This window comes from Mandrillus leucophaeus, unplaced genomic scaffold (genome assembly GCF_000951045.1).
Source record: "Mandrillus leucophaeus isolate KB7577 unplaced genomic scaffold, Mleu.le_1.0 Scaffold339, whole genome shotgun sequence".
In the NCBI taxonomy this organism is placed as follows: Eukaryota; Metazoa; Chordata; class Mammalia; order Primates; family Cercopithecidae; genus Mandrillus; species Mandrillus leucophaeus.
In genome coordinates this window covers 2,657,180-2,681,838 of record NW_012103576.1, presented here as the reverse complement: position 1 = coordinate 2,681,838, position 24,659 = coordinate 2,657,180, and the positions used below count along the sequence as shown (strand labels likewise).

The following is a 24,659-nucleotide window of genomic DNA, read 5'->3' as shown; positions in this document are numbered from 1 at the left end:
ATACAAAAATTAGCCAGGCATGGTGGCATGCGTCTGTAGTCCCAACTACTCAGGAGGCTGAGGTGGAAGGATTACTTGAGCCCATGAGGTTGAGGCTGTAGTGAGCTGTGATCTCACAAATGCACTCCAGCCTGGGCAACAGAGTGAGACCCTGTCTCAAAAAAAAAAAAAAGTTTGATGGGTAAGAAAGCTGATATGGATTGGTTTGCAGCTTATAGGTAAATTAAGAGAAAAGAGGAAAAATCTTCTAAGATGTATGTTTGAAAAAGGATGGTCAACTTATTCAAGTTTGCCTGAGACTGCCCTGGTTTTAACATCGAAAGTCTCAAGTCCCAGGAAACTCTTCAGTACCCAGCAAACCAGGACACACGGTCATCCTACTTGCAAGAGGGAAGCTCTGCTCTGAATCACAGTGAGAGAGCAGGTGAGGGAAACTTCCTGAAAGCAGTAACTAATGACCTATTTATGCTTGAGGAGAGTCAGGTTACCTGTTAACAAAGAACTCCACACATCCCCTTGCATCCCCATTTTAGGCCCCCATATACCTTATTATCAAGACGGTGCAAGTAGGAACAGATGTATTCAATGCTTGCTCCAAATGGGTGAACATGAAGGAATGTGGAGATAATCCCTACAGAGACAAGAGCATGGAGGTTATACTTGAGCCTTGTATTCCTCGAGGTTCCACATGACAGTGAATAGTAAGCGCTGACTCATATGTACAACATAAATATACTGGACACTATTCTAAGTTTACACGTATCTTACTCATTTAATCTTTATAATAATCCCATGAGGTGGGTATTGTCATCCCCATTTCACAGCTGAGGACACTGACGCACTAAAAGTGTAAGCAACTTGTCCAAGGTCATACAGCTGGTAAGTGGCAGAGCTGGTATTTGAACCCAGACAGTCATATACTGCCTCTTACTGTGCTGTATCACATGTAGAAAAGCTGGCATTTGAGGAGTCACTTTCATTGTTTGTGATGGCTAAACATTGTCTGAATTCAAGGATTTTATAATGAATTTACACTGTGCTGGGCTTTTGCAGTTCCTTCACAGTCTTTAGACTTTAGCTTCTTAGGTGTTAATAATGCCTTGCTGTTGTGGTAGACGTACAAATCATGTACTTTCCTGATTAACCCTGTGCCTCTCACAAGAAAGTCTGCTGATTGTATTTGGGTATTATTTTGTGAATAGCTCTGTAAAGAAAAGCCAAACATTTCATTCACGGCTAACTCAAGTGGTCACTAGCATTCTGTGCTTAGAGCCTCGAATCTCTTTGTGTAACAGAATTCTTATAGCAGTTTACAGCCTCCAGGAATGCCCCTGATTTCCACTTAGCCTGACTCTGGGGTGACTGGCAGCTTCACATGCTGCCTTGATTGTTCTGGCCATTAGGTTAATTGTTCTAATACTTCTTTCTCTGGCAACAGGTGGAAAATAAATTGCTCAAAAGTATAATATTTCTTTCTTTCAATTTGTTTTGAGTTCACCTCCTTTCATAAGATCTTAAGTGCATCAAATAGACCCAGAATTGAGTTTGTTGAAAATTGCCAGGAAATAAAAGCAAAATTTGATTTGGTTTCTAAATTACAACTTGTCTGTCCCTTTAAGAGGCTGACAAAAGACTAACACAGGTTTAAATTGGTGTTTGAAGTTCAATCAAGGGGGTAAGTTGAAGAGGGGTTCCAGAAGGAACTGATGGCAGGGCTCAAAATCTGTTCAAAAGGGATGCTATTACTTAGAACATTACTTTATTCTTAAATGGCTAGGTAAATTGAAGTTCTAAACACTGATTCTGGCTGAGAAACTTGAATTCTGAAGAAGACATTCCATGTTTGAAGAAATTCTAGATGTCCTGGCCAAGAAAGGCTGTCAAATGCCAAGAAATAACTCCAGAGGTTTAAAAACAAGCGATTTTGTGGGTTCACACCCAAAAAGCTGATTGAAAAATAGATTTTCCTTTCTCTGTGCCAGCCCAAGACTACCTTCTTGAAAAAACAAAACAAGAAACACTTATTTTAAGAATCTTTTTTTCTAGGACTATCCATTCACAGAGGCTTCCTTCTATCCCCAGCATTTCTCTGACAGGTCTCCCTGTTGCCATGCCAATTTGTTAAGAACTTGGAAGACGTTAATAAGTTGTAATAAGTTGTCACTTTTCTTGAAGATTCAATGGCAGGTCCCCCTGTGCATCTTTATTAACATAGCAAAGTGTTAAATCTGAGGATAATATCCATTACCAAAGGAGGCAGAGATATCTTAAAAATATGCAGAAGCCAGTCAGTGTGGGGGGCTTTTGAGACTAGAGTGGGGCTACTGTATAGCTCAGCTTCCTAGATGGCAGCTGGGATTATCTGCTGTGGCCCAAGACCAGTCACTCTTAAATGATTAGCCCCTCTTAAATATTTTACAGCCTCAATCTGCCACTGTTCTCCAAATGGAATATAAAGTTAGCCAGCATTGGTTAATAGTGCTGTGAAGTGTAAAATGTTTTCTACTTACTGAGGGCTTACTATGGACCAGGGACTATGCTAAGTGATTTAGGTGAGTTACTGTATTTAATACTCACAACTGCCCTTTTGGGTCGGTAATATCATTATGTCCATTTTGCAGATGGAGGAACTGAAGCTCAGAGAAGAAATAGTGGGGTCAAGATGGGAAGCCAGGTCTGTCTGATTCTTTAAACATTTGTGCCATCTTGCTTTTCTGAATGACTTTTTACAGAGAGCAATGCTAGCATGAACCTCATCAAAGCCCACTAGCGTCCAACACACCGCAGCTCCCTGAGTCATCTGCCACTGTGATATAATCAAAAAATAAATATCTGGTCTTTGTCCCTGGTCCCCAGGGCACACAGCTCCTAAAACCCTTGGAATTTCTGGAGTGATAAGAGTTAAGATGATGGGTAGCTGGGGGCCCCTTATAGCTTTAGAATTGGGGCTGGCCATCAGAAAGACTTAGGCATGATCAGAGAGTTGGAACATCAGGGAGGACAGAGTGGCTGGAGACTGAGTTAATCACCAATAGCCAGTGATTTCATCAATCATGCCTATATAATGAAGCCTCCATAAGAACTCTGAAACGATGGGGTTCAGAGAGGTTTCTGGTTGGCAAACACAACAAGATACACACCCAAAAAGGTATAGAAACTCCGCATACCCCTTCGAAGTACCTTGCTCTATATACCTCTTCCATTGTATCCTTTATACTAAATCGGTAGGAGTAAGTAAGGTACTTTCCTGAGTTCTGTGAGCCACTCTAGCAAATTATCAAACCTGGGGTGGGTATTGTGGAAACCCCTGACTTTGTAGCCAAATCAGACAGAAGTAGAGGATACTTGGAGACCCTATATTTGAGACTGGCATCTATAGAGAGGGCAGTCTTCCGGGACTGAGCCCTTAAACCCATGGAGTCTAACGTTAAACTCTAACTTTGGGTAGTGAGTGTGAGAACGGAATTCAACTGTAGGACACCCACTTGGTATTGAAGAGTTGGAGATGTAGTGTTGGAAAAAGACACCATGCATCTGGTGTCAGGAGGTTAAAACAAACAAACAAACAAACAAACAAACAAATAATCCCTTGTCATTTGGTGTCAGAAGTGTAAAAATAGCTTAGTTAGTAACCTGGAAAAACTTGCCTATACTTGCTCCAGAGGCTCTCTGGAAAAGCTCTCTGCCAAGTAGGGTCTGCACTAGCCCCCTGAGTGGACATGAGAGGGCTTATCTATCCTTGCACAGATATTTAAAAAAAATCTACAGTGTGTTTCTCCAGCTGACCCCTCTTAGCTTAGTGCTTGTACTGACATGCTTGACTGCTTGACATGGCAGTGGCTACAAGGAGTGTGAGGGGGGCTGGCAGCTGCTGTTAAATTTGGAAATTTGTAGTTGTTCTTAACCTATCATCTTCAGAACTCTGAGTTCTTGCGCCGCCATGCTTCATAAATGCTTGATGTGTGCTTGTTAATCTTAGGTAGAGCCCTCCCCTCCTCCATTGTACCCAGGCATTGTACGTGGCATGTGTGCATTAGCTTCCTTACCCACTAGCAGTGCTTCACGTTCAGATTTGATAGGACTGCTGTTCATGGTCTTCTCAAGAGGGTATTCGCTATCCTGGTTTGATGCACACAGCCTAGAAGCACAGCTTTCCTGTGGACACAACATGCTTCCCAGGTCAGTTCACTTTATTTGGCAACAGAGTTGGTTTCAATTAACTACACAACAGGTAACTTAACTCAGGACTATAAAAGCAATACTGTTCAATTTAGATTACTGAATGGGAGGGAAAACATCATAAATTACAAAAGCATCACAGATATTCCAAAGCTTATTTTTAGGGCTCCAAAACACAGAAACATTTAAACATTTACCTTCACCAGTTTTTTTTTTTTTCTGCCTTCATCTTGACTTTATACAAGCAATCTGGGCAACTAGATCCAACATTTATGGTATACTAACAAGATGCTAGGCACTGTTAGATAAGTGTTATCTCCATTCTACAGATGATGAAAGTGAGGCTCAGGTAAATTGACTAAGATCACACTGCAAGGAAGTGGAGCCAGGATTTCATCCCACTGTTAAAAGGACCATTTTTTTTTTTTTTTTTTAAAGTTTTAGGTCCACACTCTGTTAATGGTAAGTCCCATCTCAACAGAGAATCTACATTGGCTACATTGCCAATCCACTGATAGTTAATAAACTGTTGGTTTTTGGACTAAAACTTAGAGCTTTCTTTCCACTCATAGTTAACCAACTGTTGGTTTTTGAACTAAAAATTAGAGTTTTCATTTTTTCATTTACTACTCTCTCTCTCTCTCTCTGATAAGGACATTATCAGTTAGAATATTCCTGACTTTATAGCAAGAAATGCCCATGACAAAAAATAGCATTAGTCAATGGCCTTCTTTGTTGTGGAAAATTTTTCTCTTTCAGAGTGTAGCAGGAAGGTTTCATAAGAGAAACTCAGGTGAAATCCATGACCAGCAATCAAACTGAAAAATACCTCCAGACCTTTCATGGCTCTTTCTTTCTCTCTTTGGGTACTGAGAATATCTTTTCTGTTATTATAAATGTGAAGGAAAAGCTTTCAGAAGAAGGAATAAAAGAAATCACTGCTTCTTTTACTGCTGAAAAGAAAATGCTGCTGAAATGCTCCTTGTGGGGGCAGATCATGGCTGACTCAGATGCATTTTCACTTCTTCCTTTCCACAAACCCTTAGCAGGGACAGGATTCCTTCTGTTTTCTTTAAAGATGTCTTCAAAGCTTCCAGGATGCTGTCTCTGAGTGAAATGAATGGTCTATGCCGCAAGACATGTTGTTTTGTGAATTTACAGGCTTCCTAGCTGTAGTCAGAGGGGAACCCTTTCTTGATGACCTACTCAATCTTTGGCCTTTAGAATTCAATCCAGGCAGTAACCATTATGCCAAGTTTGATTTAAACTACTAGCTCACTTCTAAGCCACGGGCTTCACATCTGCTTCTGACCCCCTTAAAACATTAAATGATATGGTAAGCCATTTCTTAAGTGTGAGAGTTTAACAGATTGGGGTTGATTTAAGATGTGAAAATATTCTGGGAAGTTTTAGCCATCTTGAATAGAACTGCAGCCTTACTTAAACCTGACTTCAATTTTATTATAGCTGGCATTTAAAAAATTAGAAGGTACATTGAAGGGATGCTTATCACCTTGAATTTTACTAGCAGATTCAAAGAGCTTAGTTCTTTCCGCAGTAAGACAGACATAAGTCACATTGTTATATTGCAAAACACTGACAATAACTCACCCTGTAGCTTACTGTCAAGAAACCCAAACAAAAGCAAATAAAAAAAGAGATGCCTCCTCACCAAAACTTATTGCTTTCCTTTCAACCTGAAATAATTTTTGCAGTCTAATGTGATGGTACTTTGCTTCCTAACCTAATTGTGTCAGGTTGAAATATTTGGTCACAAATCAGCTTCCCAGAGAAGATCAGTTTATAATGAACTGTCATGAATTTCTCTAAAAGAACCTTTGCTTAAAATAACAGGAAAAAACATATTTTGACTCACTGTTTTTTTGGATTATCAGTTGGATCTTTTCCCCGTCCTCATCAGCCAACACTTCACGGTCTATTCAGTTTCCAAATGGGAAACACTTGTCCTTAGGCACAATATGGTAAGTTTCTTCTATGCCATTTGACCTCTTACCTCTTACTTCTTTAAATGAAATACTTTACAAACCAGAAAGCTACTTACACAAAAAAATGTCCTTAGGTCAAATTGTGATGTCAATTCTGAAGAGCAATTCTAAGCATAATGTCATGAGCATAACCCCATGTCTATCTACAGTCTTCTGGCTACATAATCCATTTTATGCAGGAAGCAAAATGTGGCAGCTCTGGGACATTTTAGAAGCCCTGATGGTATGAGGAAAGTACTGATAAGTAGAGCAGCTTTGGCGCTTTTCAATTAAATGCTTGATAAATGAATTTCTCTGGGATTATGCTTGTTTCTTTAATAGTGCCCACAAAACTGGAACGTGAGTTGGTTTTATGAAGTGGAAGAATTAAAAGCACGTTGCAAATGGCCTCTAGAAGAAAACACTTTCAATCATTTGTTTCAACTACACCAAGGTTGCCAGTTCTTAATGGCACTCTAGGGGAAGGCACTGTGCTGGTAAACACACTCAGGGCCTGTATGCACTGCATCTTCCTGAGCTGAGAACAGAAGATAAAGAGAATATGTTCTTGAGGAACTGTATCACTGTTGATTTCTGACTCTCGGTCCAAGCTCCTAATCTTCTCTTCCTTTAGAGATATCAAAACAAGGAAGTTCTGGTCAATGGGCTTCCCTTTTCAGAGGATAACGTCAGCTGAATATTGATGCATCAAGGAGATTGGAGAGGTTGACTTTACACACCTGGAATAGAATGGGCACCTGATTCATGGTTGTGATATACGATTCCATCCAGATGTTAGACTCTCTGGTCCTCATTGGTGGTTCTTATTGCTGAGAGCTCTCACTTGATAAAGTCCCATCTTGGCTTCTAGCTTTAGAATACTGTGTCTCATTTTTTTCCCCAAGGTTTCCCTCTTCTTGGTATTGGCTATTCCTCTCATCTGCAGTTGCTCATTATTACACTAAATTGACTAGCTGCAAAGAAATGCCAATGTGCTAGCTGCACTTGTGTTTCTTCCTTTAATGAGATGCTTGATTAAAGGTACTTTGTGTCACATGAGTTTTCTATGTTGCTATTTGCTTGACAAGATGAAGCAGGGAAGAGGTGTGCACTCTGGTCGTCTCCAAGACAGAAGACTGAGGAATTTTAGGGATGAACCGACTACTTATTCATTGAAAGGTGTACACTCCAGAACCCTTAGAAATGCCAAGGACTCATACCTAAAAGCAAAGCCCTTAGTATAAGAATTACTCCTGAGAGGGATTTATAATCTCCAATCAGCCAAAATTCCCCATCGATTTTAGAGCATAACTTCCAGGGCATTTTCATTGTCACTGAAAAGTAGGTAAAGGGGCAAGGAAAAAGGTTCACTTAGGGCGCATGTACCTTTTCCTTAAGATTTTCCAACATTTTTTCCACCTGTAACTTGTCATCTTTGAGTTTTTCAAGTTCAGCTTCTTTCTTTTTATATTCCTCTTGGACTTTGAGTAGATGCTATAAGAAAGACCAAAGATAATCAATTTATGAATTATGGAGCCACACTTCATTTAAAATCCCTGGCTGAATTTAGATATATCAGGTGGGCCTGCCTCACTTTCCTCCAGCACACACGACCATTTTTCCATAAAGAGATTGGGCAAATCAAGATATTTTCACTTTACATTATTTTATCTGGCCCTTAAGAAATTCCTTTGAACTTGTTAATATTTGAGAAAGGTCCTGAGAAACTAATTGATCCAGTCACTTAACTTCTTCCCTATTCTGGGCGGGGGTCAAAGTAGGGTGCAGTTAATACTGTGTGGGCAATGTTTTGATTGCTGCATAGAAGTAAATGTAATGTTGTAAAGCATTCTTGCAAATAGCCATTTGCCAAGCCAAGTTCAATTTCTGTGAGGAAAGTAGTAAAGAATCCAAATTTTACATATGTTAGTTTCCATATAAGTAGGCAGGAAGCTATATTTAGCATTACTAATAATTTCAACAAATAATATTTATTTGAGTGCCTAATATGTACTAAGCATTGTGCTAAGGGTTTTATATGCACGGTCTCAATTAAGCCTCACAATGACCCTATGTTACTATGATCCCTAAGGCTAGGAGAGGTTAAGTGGCTTCCCTAATGCCATTCAGATAGTCAGTAGCAGAGCTGGGATTTAAAAGCAGGTTGGGTCAACCCCAGAGTTCATGTCCTTACACACCTTATTATACTATACATCTTTTGAGATAAGATGGGAGAAATTTTATCATCGTTTACAAGGCATTTTATTTTCAATACAAAATAATCAAAACGAGTGAAATTATTTTTAAGAGGTAGAGACCTAATTCTCACTGAGGTCTTTGAAGTGATGAAATAAAATAAAATTTCATCATTTTTGAATTTCATTTAAGTAGCAGAACTATCCTTATGTGAAATGGTTTGAAAATCAAAGAGGGGAAAAACAGCAACAACAAAAATATTTCCAAAGTCGTGCTTTTCAGAGGCTTGCAAAAGACCATTGGAAGGGCTAAAAAGCATGGTACAATGTACATTGTCAAAATTCTTTGAAGTGTAGGTGAGGAGGTGCATTTTTTCCATAGAAAGATCTATGATATAATTTACATGTTCTAATTAAACTCCATGGTGATGGTAAAAGGAAGGTGAGCATTACTTCACACATTTTGTTAACAGAAAAGGTGAAATATTAATGTCATATTACTTGTATAGGAAGACAATGGTGGCAGAAAGAATAACTTAGGGTTCCTAGTGCCAGAATAGACCATTGCTCATGATTTGTAATTTCCAACCAGCAATTAGCTTTGCCCTAGATAATTTCAAGGCATACAGTTAAAAACTATTGCACAATTTAAGGTATAAGGACAATGGCTGGTAGTCTAGCATGACAGAAGACAACAGTGGCCTTACTCAGAGGCACTACTCCTTTACTATAGTGAAGGCAGCTGTTGATAACTTTTAAACTGTAGAATCACTGTGGTGATGGTTACATAAAACTCCTAGATGTTGAACATCTGCTACACTTCTGTGAATGCAATCACAGTTGGGTGCATTTATTTACTTTGCTTTTTACACTTTGAATTATGCACAGGTAAACTCATTCACATAAGTGACTGTTAATACAAAACAAAATAAAAACAAGTTGGTATTATGCGCTCAAAGCATTGACACTTAAAAACCTATAATGTACCTATTTCTACTCAAATCAAGGGTAGATTCCTGCCATTCCTTTTAAAAGGCTATATTTCTCGGTATTCTATCAACTAGATATGTGTTCATCAGCATTTTTTCATATCTAAATAATTGAGGTTCTTCGTAAAGACCCTGAGGCCCTGTCTAGATCCCTAAGTACCTTCTGAAGCATAAGGAAAAGATTAGATTATGTTCAATGTAGTCTAATGTTAAATATTTTTCATTTAATGCTCATTCTTTGAAAATTGGCAATCCATTGCTATCTCTGTATTAACTGGAATATTTAATTAACCACAACAATAATTCCTTCCTCAGCCATGCCAGATAATATTACATCAAGAAGAAGAATAGGTTTGATATTCGATTTGCTTGCAGGGGACTCTTCTACAGGTGAGAAGCTGATGCTATTCTACCCAGAAGCTCAGAAAACCAAAATGCCTTTACCTGTTGCATTCCTTGCAGGGCTTGTTGCAGGAGTTTCAGTTGCTGTTCTTTGTTTGGGTCATCTTCTCTGTGGGCTTTGCCTTGTTCTTGCTTGAGCAGTTCTACTTCATTCCGGTAGGCATCGAGCTGCCAACGGAGGCTGTCATTTTCTTCCTTCAGAGCTTCTGCCTGTGATACTAAGGCTAAACAATCAATATAAAATATGAAACCATATATCCAGATTCATTTGTGGTTCATCTGAATACCACAAAAAGGTTGGTTCTTCCTCTTGATGAAGAACTTTAGGTTTGAGTTGGCCATGTCAGCAAGAGATGGACACAAAAGCACACAGGCCCGTTTTTATAAATGAACTAGGATTCCAACACACAAAAGTTCACATCATATTCCTCATTCTCCACCTCAGATATAACTAAGATATTTTGAGGTAACATCAATTTCTTTTATTTGAAATGTAGGAAATGGTAACAGCCCTGTAATAATAAAATACAGGACCAATTCCCTTGAACCGACAACTGCCTACACAATAATGTTGCTGACAGATGTTTTTAAAGAATGTAGCATTGAGAAACTTAACCTCAGAATTTCCTGCTGCTCCATAGCTTTGTATAAAGAGTCAGATTCTAACTTCAGTTACACTCATTTTATTTTTACTGAAAATGTAAGGGGGAGTAATGAAGAATCAAAGTAGTGCCAGAGGTTAGCAGGCTGGAAAGCAAATGCTGAGGGACACGGTTATGGGAGCACACAAATATGGGAGCCCGGAAAAGGAAATATGAGGCACAGATAGAGTTGTGTTAGTGAATATGCAATTGCATTTCAAGATTTCTTTCTTTCCTTCCTTCCTTTTTTTTCCTTTTCTTTTCTTTTTTTCTTTTTTTTTTCTTTTTTGACAGAGTCTCACTCTGTCGCCTAGGCTGAAGTGCAGTGGTGCCATCTTGGCGCACTGCAACCTCTGCCTCCTGGGTTCAAGCAATTCTCCTGCCTCAGCCTCCTGAGTAGCTGGGACTACAGGTGCCTGCACCATGCCTGGTTACTTTTTGTATTTTCAGTAGAGATGGGGTTTTGCCATATTGGCCAGGTTGGTCTCGAATTCCTGACCTTGTGATCCACCTGCCTCAGCCTCCCAAAATGCTGGGATTACAGGTGTGAGCCACCGCACCTGGCCCAAGATTTCTTAATATGCACGTTTTCATGTACTTCTTTTCAAATAACTGTTAACCAACAATTTGAAACACACACACACACACATGACTGTAGCATTGACTCGTCCGACAGAGGAAAGATAAATGTAAAAACTAAGACACAAGATTTCCAGTTTCCAGTCTGGCATGTAAGGACATTTAGAAGCTGCCACTCTGTCTTAATAACAAGTAAAAAGTTGAACAACCTGAAAAATCAACAACTCTTTTTTATATTTGTTAGTGAAGTGAGGTTATAGGGCAAACAGCTGCCCCCAAAACAAAACTGGAGATACAGACAGGTGAATATAGAGAATCACAATTTACTGGACCAAAAACCCATGAGCAGAAACCTCCACGGGACCCAGTCCTTGGGTAGGAAAACCTAAGCTGTAATTAAGCAATTGCTGGAGGCTGTGTGGACAAGTCTGTGAAATTAGCTTGGTGTGGTGGCACGTGCCTGTAATCCCAGCTACTCAGGAGGCTGAGGCAGGAGAGTTGCTTGAGCCTGGGAGGCAGAGGTTGCACTGAGCTGAGATCGTGCCACTGCACTCCAGCCTGAGTGACAGAGCAAGACTCGGTCTCAAAACAAACAAACAAACACTCCAGGAGGACCCAATCATTGGAGAACTCCCACACATTCGTAAGTTTTACCTCCAGGAGATATACCAGTTCCTCACAGTTAATATCAGAGAAAAATCTCCTCATGTTTCTGACAGGGGAAGCGGAAAAGGAACAATTTTGAAATTGCAGACCATTTTGGTCTTCATAAGGCCTGCTCTCAGGAAAAACTATTTTACCAGAGCCTAACAGACCTGGGGGAAGATAAATATTCAACTCCAGTCCCCTCCAGCCATCCTGTCCCACCAAAGGGGTGTGTGTGTGTGTGTGTGTGTGTGTGTGTGTGTGTGTGTGTGTGTACGTGTGCAGTGGGGTGGTGGTGGGAGTGGGATAAAACTGAGAAGCACTGGTGAAGTTCACAGTTCAGGGACACAGGTTCACCAAAAGACTGAGACCTAATCATAGAACTAGAGAATGCTTTCCCTTCCTCCATACCTTACCACCATATTACTAAAGGGCTACTTATGAGAGTTTCTTTCACCTAGTACATCATGCCCAGATTTTAACAAAAAAATTACAAGGCATACTAAACAGTAGAAAACACAGTTTTAAGAGATACAGAAAACACCAGAACCAGACTCAGATATGGAAGAGATGCTGAACTTATCAGACTGATAATTTTTTTTAAAAAACTAGGATTAATATGCAATGGGCTTTAAAGAAAAAATTAGACAACATACAAGAACAGATGGATAATAAAAGCAGAAAGAAGAAATTCAAAGAAAGAATAAAATCAAATATTAGAGATCAAAAACACTAGTAGAAATGAAGAATGCCTTTGATGGGGTAACTATTAGATTGGACATAACTAAGGAAATAATCCCTGAGCTTGAGGATACGGCAATAGAAAATTCCAAAACTGAAAACCTGTCTTAGTCCGTTTTAACTGCTATAACCAAATACCACAAACTGGGTAGCTTATGAACAACAGGAATTTATTTCTCACAATTCTGGAAACTTGGAGGTCCAAGATCAAGGTGCCAGTAGCTTTGGTGTCTGGTGAGGGCCTATTTCCTAGTTCATAGATGGTGCCTTCTACCTGTGTCCTCACATTAGGAAGGGACAAGTGGCTCTTTGGGGTCTCTTTTATAAGTGTATTAATCCCATTCATAAGGGCTCTGCCCTTATGACCTAATCACCTCTCAAAGGCCTCATCTACTAATAGCACATTGCTGATTAAGTTTCAATATGAATTTTGGGGGACACATACATTCAGACCATAGCAAAAACAAAAAGAAAAACAACAACAGATGCTGGCAAGGTTGTGGAGAAAAAGGAAAGCTTTTACACTGTTGGTGGGAGTGTAAATTACTTCAAAGACTGTGGAAGACAGTGTGGTGAATCCTCAAAGACCTAGATCCAGAAATACCATTTGACCCAGCAATCCCATTACTGGGTATACACCCAAAGTAATATAAATCATTCTATTATAAGGACACATGCATGTGTATGTTCACTGCAGCACTGTTCACAATAGCAAAGACATGGAATCAACCCAAATGCCCATCAATGATAGACTGGATAAAGAAAATGTGGTACATATACACCACAGAATACTATGCAGCTATTTAAAGGAATGAGAGCATGTCCTTTGCAGGAACATGGATGGAGCTAGAAGTCATTATCCTTAGCAAACTAACGCAGGAACAGAAAACCAAATACTGCATGTTCTCACTTATAAGTGGAAGCTGAATGATGAGAACACATAGACACATGGGAGGGAACAACACACACTGGGGATTGTTGGAGGGTAGGGGCTGGGAGGAGGGACAGCATCAGGAAAAACAGCTAATGCACACTGGGCTTATTACCTAGGTGATGGGGTGATCTGTGCAGCAAACCACAATGGCACACATTTAGCTATGTAACAAACCTGCACATCCTGCACATGTACCCCTGAACTTTAAATAAAAGTTGAAAATAAAAAAAGACTGATAAAAGTACATAACAGAATATCCAAGGACTATAGGACCACTACAAAAGGTGGAAACATGTGTAATGGGAATAGCTGGAAGGAGAAGAAAGAAAGAAACAGAAGCAATATTTGAAGCAATAATGACTGAGAATTTCTCCTAAATTAATGTCAGACACCAAACCATAGATCCAGGAAGTTCAGAGAACACGAGACAGGATTAAATGCCAAAAACCCCTTCTGCCTATGCATATCATATTCAAACTTAAGAAAATCAAAATAAAGAAAAAATCTTGAAAGAAACCACAAGGGAAACAAACACTTTACCCCTATAGAGGAGCACAAATAAACATTACATCTGCCTTCTTTTCAGAAATTGTACAAATAAAAAGTGGAATAAAATATTTATGGAGTTAAGAGAAAAAAAAATCAACAACCTAGAATTCTGTACCCTGTGAAATCTGGACCTACATAAAGAAAGGAAGAGCATCAAAGAATGAAAAAGTGAAGGTAAAATAAAAACTTTTGGCTGGGCGCAGTGGCTCATACCTGTAATCCCAGCACTTTGGGAGGCTGAGGTGGGTAGATCACCTGAGGTCAGGAGTTCAAGACAGCCTGGCCAACATGGTGAAACACCGTCTTTACTAAAAATACAAAAAATTAGCCAGGTGTGGTGGCAAGCGCCTGTAATCCCAGCTACTCAGGAGGCTAAGGCAGGAGAATCACTTGAACCCGTGAGGTGGAGATTTAGTGAGCCGAGATCACGTCATTCCACTCCAGCCTGGACAAGAAGAGCAAAACTCCGTCTCAAAAAACAAAACAAAACAAAAAAACAAAAAACAAAAAACAAAAAAACAACCCCCCCAAAAGTTTTATTTTTCTTCTTCTTAACTGATCTATTATAGCATATAACTTTTCAAAATAACAATAGCAACAATGTATTCATTTATGTATGCATAAATATGTATATACAGGTTGACAATCTATAATGCAAAATCCAAAATCTGAAATGCCCCCAAATCTGAAACTTTTTGTGTACCAACAAGATGCTCAAAGGTTATGCTCACGAGAAATGCTCACTGGAGTGTTTTGGATTTCGAATGTTCAGATTAGGGATGCTGAACCAGTAAGTACAATGCAAATATTCCAAAATCCAAACAAAAATAAATCCAACGTCAAAAAACTTCTGGTCCTAGGCATTGTGGATAGGGGATACTGAACTTGTATACAGGCAGGCCTCATTTTATTGCATTTAGCTTTACTGAACTTCACAGGCTTTTTTTTTTTTTTTTTTTTTTTTACAAATTGAAGGTTTGTGGCAACCCTGTGTCAAGCGAATCTATTGGTGCCATTTTTTCTGACAGCATGTGCTCACATTTTGATAATTCTCTGGGTCACATTTTGGTAATTATCACAATATTTCAAACTTTTTCATTATTATTATACCTTTTATAGTGATCTGTGTTCAGTGGTCTTTGACGTTACCACTGTAATTCTTTCGGGTGCCATGGATTGTGCCCATAGAAGACGGCAAACTTGGTAAATGTGTGTGTTCTGACTGCTCCACTGATCAGACAGTCCCCCATCTCTCTCCCTCTCCTTGGGCTTTCTTATTCACTGAGACACAACAATATTAAAATTAGGTCAATTGATACCCCTTTAGTGGTCTCTAAGTGTTCAAGTAAAAGGAAGTGTCACACGTCTCTCACTTTAAATCAAAGCTATAAATGATTTAGTGTGGTGAGGAAGGCATGTCAAAAGCCAAGATAGGCTGAAAGCAGTGCCTTTTGCACCAAACAGTTAACCAAGTTGTGAATGCAAATGACAAGTTCTTGAAGGAAATTAAAAGTGCTATTCCAGTGAACACAAGAATGATAAGTAAGTGAAATAGCCTTATGGTTGATATGGAGAAAGTTTTAGTGACTTTCATAGAAGAACAAAGTAACCACACATTCCCTTAAACTGAAGCCTGATCCAGAGTAAGGCCCTAACTCTCTTAAATTCTATGAAGGCTGAGAGAGGTGAGCTGAGGAAGCTGCAGAGAAAAAGCTGGAAGCTAGCAGAGGCTGGTTCATGAGGTTTAAGGAAAGAAGCCATCTCTATAATATAAAAGTGCAAGGTAAAGTAGTAAGTGGAGATGTAAAAACTGCAACAAGTTATTCAGAAAATCTGGCTAACACAGTTGATGAAAATGGCTACACTAATCAATAAATTTTCAATATAGACAAAACAGCCTTCTATTGAAATAAGATGCCATCTAGGATTTTCATACCTGGAGAGAAGTCAATGCGTGGCTTCAAAGTTTCAAAAAGTAGACTGACTCTTGTGAGGGGCTAATGCAGCTCGTGAATTTAAGTTGAAACCAATCCTCATTTACTATTCCAAAAATCCTAGGGCCTTAAGAATTATAATGAGGCTAGGCACAGTGGCTCACGCTTGTAATCCCAGCACTTTGGGAGGGTGAGGTGGGCGGATCACGAGGTCAGGAGTTCGAGACCAGCCTGGCCAACATGGTGAAACCCCATCTCTACTAAAAATACACAAATTAGCTGGGCTTTGTAGCAGGTGCCTGTAATCCCAGCTACTCAGGAGGCTGAGGCAGGATAATCGTTTGAACCCGGGAGGCGGAAGTTGCAGTGAGCCGAAATTGCGCCACTGCACTCCATCCTGGGCAACAATAGCGAAACTCCATCTCAAAAAAAAAAAAAAAAAAAAAAAAAAAAAAGAATTATGCTAAATCTACTCTTCCTGTGCTTTAGAAATGGACCAACTAAGTCTGGGTGACAGCATATCTGTTTATAGCATGGTTTACCAAATATTTTAAGCCCACTGTTGATACCTACTACTCAGAAAAGAATATTCTTTTCAAAATATTACTGCTGTCGACAATGCACATAGTGACCCAAGAGTATTGATGGAGAAGTACAAGGAAACAGATGTTGTCTTCACACCTATTAACACAACATCCATTCTGTAGCCTGTGGATCAAGAAGTCATTCTGACTTTCAAGTCTTATTATTTTAAAAAATCATTTCGTAAGGCCATAATTGCCATAGATAGTGATTCCTTTGATTGATCTGGGTAGATTGGAAACCTTCTGGAAAGGATTCATGATGCCATTAAGAACGTTCATGATTCAGGGGAGGAGGTCAAAGTATCAATATTAACAGGAGTCTGGGAGTTGACTTCACCTCTCATGGATGAATTTCAGGAGTTCAAGAGTTCAGTGGAGGAAGTAGTGGCAGATGTGGTGGGAATAGCAAGACACCTAGAATTAGAAGTGGAGCCTAAAGATATGCATTGAATTGCTGGAGCCTCCGGATAAAAATTTAATGAACAAGGAGTTGCTTCCTATGGATGAGCAAAGAAATGGTTTCTTGAGATGGAGTCTATTCCTGATGAAGATGCTGTGAACATTGTTGAAATGACAACAAAGGATTTAGAATATTTCGCAAATGTAGTTGATAAAGCAGTTATGGGGTTTGAGAGGATTGACTTCGATTTTGAAAAAAGTTCTACTGTGGGTAAAATACTATCAAACAGCATTACATACTATAGCTAAATCTTTAATGAAAAGAAGAGTCAATTGATGCAGTATACATTATTGCCTTATTTGAAGAAATTGCCACAGTCACATCAACCTTCAGCAACCACCAACTTGATCAGTCAGCAGCCATCCACATAAAGGCAAAATTCTCCCCCAGCAAAAAGATTACAACTTGCTGAAGGCTCAGATGATAGTTAGCATATTTTTTTTTAGCAATACAGTCTTTTAAAATTAAGGTATGTACATTTTTTTTAGGCATTATGCTTAAAAGACTACAGTATAATGTAGACAACTTTTATATGAACTGGGAAACCAAGTAATTCATATGACTTGCTTTATTGCAATATTAGCTTTATTGCAATGGTCTGAAACGGAACCTGTAATATCTGTGAGGTGAAGTATTCCTGTATGTATTTATGTATGCTTATGGACAAGTGAAAAAAAAATGACAGCAATGATACAAGAAGTGGAAGGGGAGAATCAGGAGCATTTTGCTATTATAAGATACTTGTAGTACGCATGAAATGGTATAGCATTATTTGAAAGTGGGCTTGAATTAATTGTAAATGTATATAATCTACGGCAACCACCAAAAAATGTGAAAAAAGAAGTATAAATGATATGATAAAGGAGAAAATAATCGAATAATATAATATGTTCAATTAAAAATACAAAGGCGGAACAAGTACAGAAGACAAAACTAGAAACAAAAAACAAGGGTAACCAAAAGAAAATAGCAACAAATATGGTAGATATTTATGCAACTATATCAATAATCACTTTAAAAATTATTGTCTAAGTATACCAATTAAAAGACAGATGTCAGTGTGGATTAAAAAATAAGACCTAACCATAGGTTGTCTACAAGAAATCCACTTTAAATATAGGGTGCATATAGATTAAAAGTAAAAAGATGGAGAAAGATATGCCATTTTAACACTAATTAAAAGAAAGTGGAAGTGGCTATATTAATTTCAGACAGAGTTGATTTCAGAGCAATGAAATTTATCAGGGAGTAAGAGGGGCATTGCATACTATTGAAGGGGTTAATACTCCAAGAAGACATACCAATACTGTTTATGAGCCTAACAACAGAGCATTAGAATACACAAGCGAATAACTGATAGAACTGCAAGGAGAAATACATGAATCTACTATTACAGTTGGAGAGTTTAGCTCCCTTCTATCAGAAATGGACAGATCCAGCAAACAGAAATCAGTAATGACACAGTTGAACTGAACACCACCATCAAACCACTGTATATAATTACCATGTATAGACTATTTCATCTAATAAAAGCAGATTACACATTCTTCTCAACTCACATGGAAGTTTAACCAAGAGAGACCACATTATGGGCCATAAAGCACACCTTAAAAAGTAAAAGAAGAGAAATTTTACAATGTATGTTCTCAGATCACAATGGAAGTAAATTAGAAATCAGTAACAGAAAGATAGCTGGAAATTCCCTAAATACATGGAGTTTGAACAGTATACTGCTAAGTAACACATAGATTAAAAAAGAAATCTCAAGAAAAATTTACAAGTATTTAAAAATAAATGAAAATGAAAATACAAGTTATTAAAATTTGTGAAATGCAGTGAAAGCAGTACTTATGCGGGAAATTTATAGCATTTAATCCATCTATTAGACATAAAGAAAGTTCTAACATTAATAATCTAAGCTTTTACCTTAGGAAACTAAAACAACAACAACAAATTAAACAAATGCAAAGTAAGCAGACAGTTTGTCAGTTTCTTACAAAACTAAACATACTCTTATCATACTATCCAGCAATCATGCTCCTTAGCATTTATCCAAATGAACTAAAAACTTGTGTCCACACAAAAATCTGCACATGGATGTTTACAGCAGCTTTATTCATAATTGCTAAAAGTTGGAAGCAATGAAGATTTTCTTCAGTAAGTGAATGGATAAACTGCAGTACATCCAGACAATGGAATATTATTCAGTGCTAAAAAGAAATGAGCCATCAAGCCATGAAAAGACATGAAAGAAAATTAAATGTATATTACTAAGTGAAAAAAGCCAATCTGAAAAGGCTACATACTATAGGATTACAACTATATAATATTCTGGAAAAGGCAAAACTTTTTACTGGAGATAGTAAAAAGATTAGTCATTGCCAGTGATTAGTGAAGAGGAAGGGATGACAAGGGGGAGCACAGAGGATTTTTAGGGCAGTGAAACTATTCTGTATGATACAACAATGGTGGATACACACCATTTTAAATTTGTCAAAACTCAAAGAATATACAAGACCAAGAATGAACCCTAATGTAAACTATAAACTTTAGGTAATGATGATATGTTAATGTAGGTTCATCAATAGTAACAAATTGTAATCAATTATAACAAAATGTACCATTTTGGTGGAGGATGTTGATAGTGGGGGATACTGTGTTTCTACAGGGACAGAGATTATATGGAAACTCTCCACTTTCCATTTGATTTTGCTGTGAACATAAGCTGCTCTAAAAAAGAAACTTATTAATTTAAAAAATGAAGGAAACTTAGGTTGTATGTAATTATTTATGGTTTAGGGCACATTTTCAAGTTCAAAAATCATAAAGCCTATTTCAAAATATTTAATCAGATTTTCATTCACTCAACAAACATTCATTGAGTACCTTTAGAATGAAAGGTAGAATGAAGTGGAAAGCAAAAAATTGTGTAAGGGTAGACATAAATCAGGTAAAAAGCCTTGCGGCTTTTATTTTGAGCCATCTCCTCAACCTTATTTTTAATGAGAACCAAATAATTATAGTGGGTTTTCCATAGGTATTAAAGAGGTCAATAACACTAGTTTCAATGTAGTCCAGAAAATACAATTTAGAAAATCATGTTTCAGGCTTATGACTATGGTTTAAAAAATATGATCCCACTAGTTTCTATTGTTTACACGCCAAATTAATGGAAACATTTGTAGTTTATACCTTTTTTGATTACTAACAGAACACAAAACCCAGAAAAAGAGACATTTTTAAAACGGATTAAAGCAGACTGGGCCGCAGGCCCTGGCGCCCGCGCCCGCCTGGAGGGATGGGGCTGCCCGGCACCCAAGGGCGGGGCCTGCTGCGTTTCATGCCCTGGCCGCAGCACCCCACATCCGCGCTGGGATGGTGAACCTGGCGGCCATGGTGTGGCGCCGGCTTCTGCGGAAGAAGTGGGTTCTCGCCCTGGTCTTTGGGCTGTGCTTGTCTACTTCCTCAGCAGCACCTCCAAGCAGGAGGAGAGGGCAGTGAGGGATGGGAATTCCCCTGCAGGTTCAAGACCATGATCAGCCCATCCCGTGGAAAGTGCAGTTTAACTTCGGCAATAGCAGTCCTCCCAGCAATCAGTGCCGCAACTCCATTAAAGGGAAACACCTCATCACAGATGAACTCAGCTACGTTTGTGAGAGGAAGGATTTGCTGGTGAATGGCTGCTGTAACGTCAACGTCTCTAGCACAAAGCAGTACTGCTGCGATGGCTGCTGGTCAAATGGCTGCTGAGTACTGTGTCTCCGGCTGCCTGCAGCCCAGCAAGCAACTTCTCCTGGAGCACTTCCTCAATCGGGCAGCTGTGGCATTCCAGAACCTCTCTATGGCAGTCAAAGATCACTTGGAGTTGTGCCTGGTCAAAAGCAGGACCTCATCCCAGAGCCTGCAGCATGAGAACACCGACTGGGACCCCATAGCAAAGTACTGCTATGGAGAAAGCCTGCCAGAGCTCTTCCCTGCATGACAGGCCAGTGGACTTGCTCCAGCCTGGGTGAGCAGGCCCCACTGAAGAACTCTCCTCCTGGGGCCCAGCTTCAGCACTCAGGCCAGGCCGTGGGAAGAAGACAAAGGCAGCGCTGGGAAACCTTGCCTTTGACCACTTCTTATGTTGTCATCTTTGGCTTCGTTCACCACCTGGGCTTACCAGATAGAACTCTTCTGTAAAGCAGCTTGGACCCTCCAGCTGGTCCCTTTGAGAAAGATGAAACCACAGGCCAGGCTCATGGCAGTGTTGGTGTTCTTGGACGACTCGATCCTGAGACCTGCACAGGGACCTGTGACTTGTGTTTGTCGGGGACTGGTGTCACTTCTAGGTTTGATCCAGGCCTTTTCACTGAAAAATTATTTATTGGAAAACCTTTGGAGTACTGGGAAAATTATAATGTTTTATGTAGGAAAATGCCTTGCCCTTCTAGTTGAATATGTTCAAGGAAACTATTTTTGTTTTTGTTCTGTGTTCTCAAGTTTCATGAGTTAAGTCATCTCTTCACCCAGATAAAATGTTTTGTCTTTTAGGACGTGGATGTTCTCTCTAGGCAGTTATTTTTGTTTGTATTTTGAGAGTATCAAGCGTAGGCCCTGAACATAACCTGTCAGCCATATCCTGACGTCTAAAATTACCTAAAAACTCAGACACTCTTCCATTCTAATCTAACTGCAAGATTTCTAGCAGTAGGCACCGTGTGTCCGCCCTCAGGTTCTTTTCTAGTGACAGTTGAATGTGCTCATATACCCTATGGAGAACACTGTTTTAGTAGAAATCTAACTTCTTATCCTGGAGGAATTTTCTTTTGCCACTTAAAATTAACTGTGGGCTGCTAAGCCAGGGTACAATGGGAGCCTCAGGAAAGTCAGAGGCAACTTCCTCTGTTCTGTCAATAGAAACCCAATGTTGAGGCAATTCCTAAACAGAGATGCGTCTAACAGCCTGCTGTATGTGTTCATTCTTTATTGCTTTCAGCTTCGGGGGTGCAATAGGTATAAATGTTTAGTTTCCCTATTATTTGCAAAGAAGAAGAAGAAACCCAACTTATCAGAGTGCTGCAAGAGAAGAGTCTTATTCCTGCCCTGAGTGGGAGATGAGAATGGTCATTATGGCTTAGAGAATGCTGCACATGTAGGTTGCTGGTGTGCCCTCAATCCACATGCATAAAGCACTCCTCATTTTTCTACTGTAATGCAGATTATTCGACTCAAGGTCTAGAATATTTGATCCTGAGATCAAGACATTATGCCCTTTGAATAGTACTGCTCTTTGATTTCAGGAGTCACATTAACACACAACTCTCCTATATTCCTTCACTAACCTCAGGATTGAGCAAGGTCTTTTTTATTTTTTTTTGTTCAAATTATTGACCTGGGAGCAGGGTGCTAGTTCTACGGTCAGAATTCAACATTTTTTTTCAGTGGAGCTTTTTCTTTGGGCCATATTTGCGTTCCAATACATTTCCGCAATATGTAGTGGTGATTTTCCTTAACTTCCTACTACTACCTCTCATACTCATTTCCCAAAATAATTTGCCTCTCTTAAATAAGTTTTCTTAGAGGGTAAGCTATCAGGCAATTAAAAAAATATTAGATCCCAAGAAATCTATTCCGTTTGCATTAAACTTTTCAGATTCCATGTGTTTGCAGCAGGACTAAATCAAACTCTGACATGAAAAAATAAAAATAAAAAATGGATCAAATTTACAATTTGTATATTAAATGTATAAGAAAGTTAAAAGGCAATTTGACAAAGATATGAATTTTCTTAATTACTTATAGGGAAGAACTTTGGGTAGAAGAAAGTAAAAAAAAAGTGACAGAAATTAAACTGGCCGGGTGCAGTGGCTCATGCCTGTAATCCCAGCACTTTGGGAGGCCCGAGGTCAGGAGTTTGAGACCAGCCTGACCAACACAGAGAAACCTGTCTCTACTAAAAATACAAAATTAGCTGGCTGTGGTGGCACATGCCTGTAATCCCAGCTGCTCGGGAGGGTGAGGCAGGAGAATCCCTTGAACCCAGGAGGCAGAGGTTGCGGTGAGCTGAGATTACACCATTGCACTCCAGACTGGGCAACAAGAGTGAAACTCTGTCTCCAAAAAAAAAAAAAAAAGAAATTAAACCATAAAAATTATTAGCTATAAATGGTGAAAGAAGGGTTTATCTAAAGGAATTTCAAAGAGAAGATTCATCCTCTAAATAATGAATGGAAAGAACTTGTACATTACAAAGATGAAATATTGCTGTGGTTTGGTTATGATTTATTTTTCCTCAGCAAAACCCACATTGAAATTTGATCCCTAATGTGGTGGTGTTGAGCCTAGTGGGAGGTGTTTAGGTCATAAGGGTGGATCCCTCATGAATAGATTAATGCCCTTCCTGGGGAGGGGGATGCATTCTCACTCTATTAGTTATTAAAAAGAGCCTGGCTGGGCTCGGTGGCTCAGTTCATGCTTGTAATCCCAGCACTTTGGGAGGCCGAGGTGGGTGGATCACGAGGTCAGGAGATTGAGACCATTATGGCCAACATGAAACCCCATCTCTACTAAAAATACAAAAATTAGCTGGGCATGGTGGCGTGTGCCTGTAATCCCAGCTACTGGGGAGGCTGAGGCAGGAGAATCCCGGACCAGGGAGTCAGAGGTTGCAGTGAGCCAAGATCGCGCCACAGCACTCCAGCCTGGCGACAGTGAGAGACTCCATTTCAAAAATAAAATAAAATAAAAAAGCCTGACACCTCCCCTATCCTCTTGCTTCCTCTTTCACCATATGATCTCTGCCTACACTGGCTCCCCTTTACCTTCTGCCATGAGTGGAAGCAGCCTGAGGCTCTTACCAGATGTAAATACTCAATCTTGAATTTTCCAGCCTTCAGAATTGTGAGTCAAATAAACCTTTTTTCTTTATAAATTACCCAGTCTTAGGTATTCCTTTACAGCAACATAAAATGGACTAAGACAAATATATATATATATAAAAAAAACCTGTATTAGTGTGAAAACATTCCTTACTCCTAAAAGGAAGCTGCCTTTAGAGAGGTGCTGGGTTTAATTCAATTCCTTGAACATGGGGGTTTTCCTAAAACTAGTATGTACTGATGTAGGCTGCTGTGGTCAGATTATCTATCCAAAGCAGAAAGTGGCAATGTGATAGGAAGGGTTCTGGTTAGAAATAATCTTCTACTACCAGTGTTGTTGAGGTGTTCTTAGCATCCACATTTGTTTTCTGTGGATGGCCATGCAATGGTCCTGATACAGCAGTTTTAAACCTTGCACTTTAGTTTTAAAAACTTACAAAAAGATCTTTGGCATGACATACTCATTTTATGATTGGTTTTATTATTAATTTTAATTCTTGTTGTTATGCAGATTTTGTGTCTTTTGGATTCCAAGCACTCCAAATAATATCTATCCTTGCCATCTTTTCCAGTGGTTGGGATACTTTTCATCAGACAAGCACTAACAACCACAACATCAAAAGAAGATGCTAAGAGTGAAGATTATTTTTATATACAAAACTCTATAGAAAAAGGCATACTAACTATCTGCCAAACAGAGGAAGAAATATTTGATTTGCTTGTGGGGTGAGTACCAAGGACAGTATCTTGAGCTGGAGTTTGGCTGAATAGTACACAGGTTACTCTGTAAATCAAGTGACTCCTACAGATTAACAATTATTTATTTCTGCTTTGGTTTGCATGTTTGTCCTCTGGCAGTCCACACGGCTCAATATGAAATAGTGATATTTCATTTTCCTCCTTTTATTTCTTCTTGTACTGCAGGTCAGTAATTATGCTCATGTTCTACACGTCACATGGAGATACATGGAAGAGAAAAGGG

The 24,659-nt window shown here is 39.1% G+C and overlaps 1 protein-coding gene and 1 pseudogene across 4 annotated transcripts in view; one reads left to right on the top strand and one right to left on the bottom strand.

The window, feature by feature from the left end:
• Positions 1-24,659, bottom strand: part of ENOX2 (ecto-NOX disulfide-thiol exchanger 2) — a 291,251-nt gene that overhangs the window by 4,094 nt on the left and 262,498 nt on the right. For all 4 annotated transcript variants that reach the window (XM_011988827.1, XM_011988828.1, XM_011988825.1 and 1 more), the window contains 4 exons: positions 9,793-9,974; positions 7,551-7,658; positions 4,047-4,155; positions 546-631 (listed from right to left, as the gene is read on the bottom strand). In XM_011988827.1, the coding sequence (XP_011844217.1) occupies positions 546-631; positions 4,047-4,155; positions 7,551-7,658; positions 9,793-9,974 (485 nt within the window). The remainder of the gene's footprint in view (positions 1-545; positions 632-4,046; positions 4,156-7,550; positions 7,659-9,792; positions 9,975-24,659) is intronic.
• Positions 20,193-20,799, top strand: LOC105545790 (annotated as a pseudogene).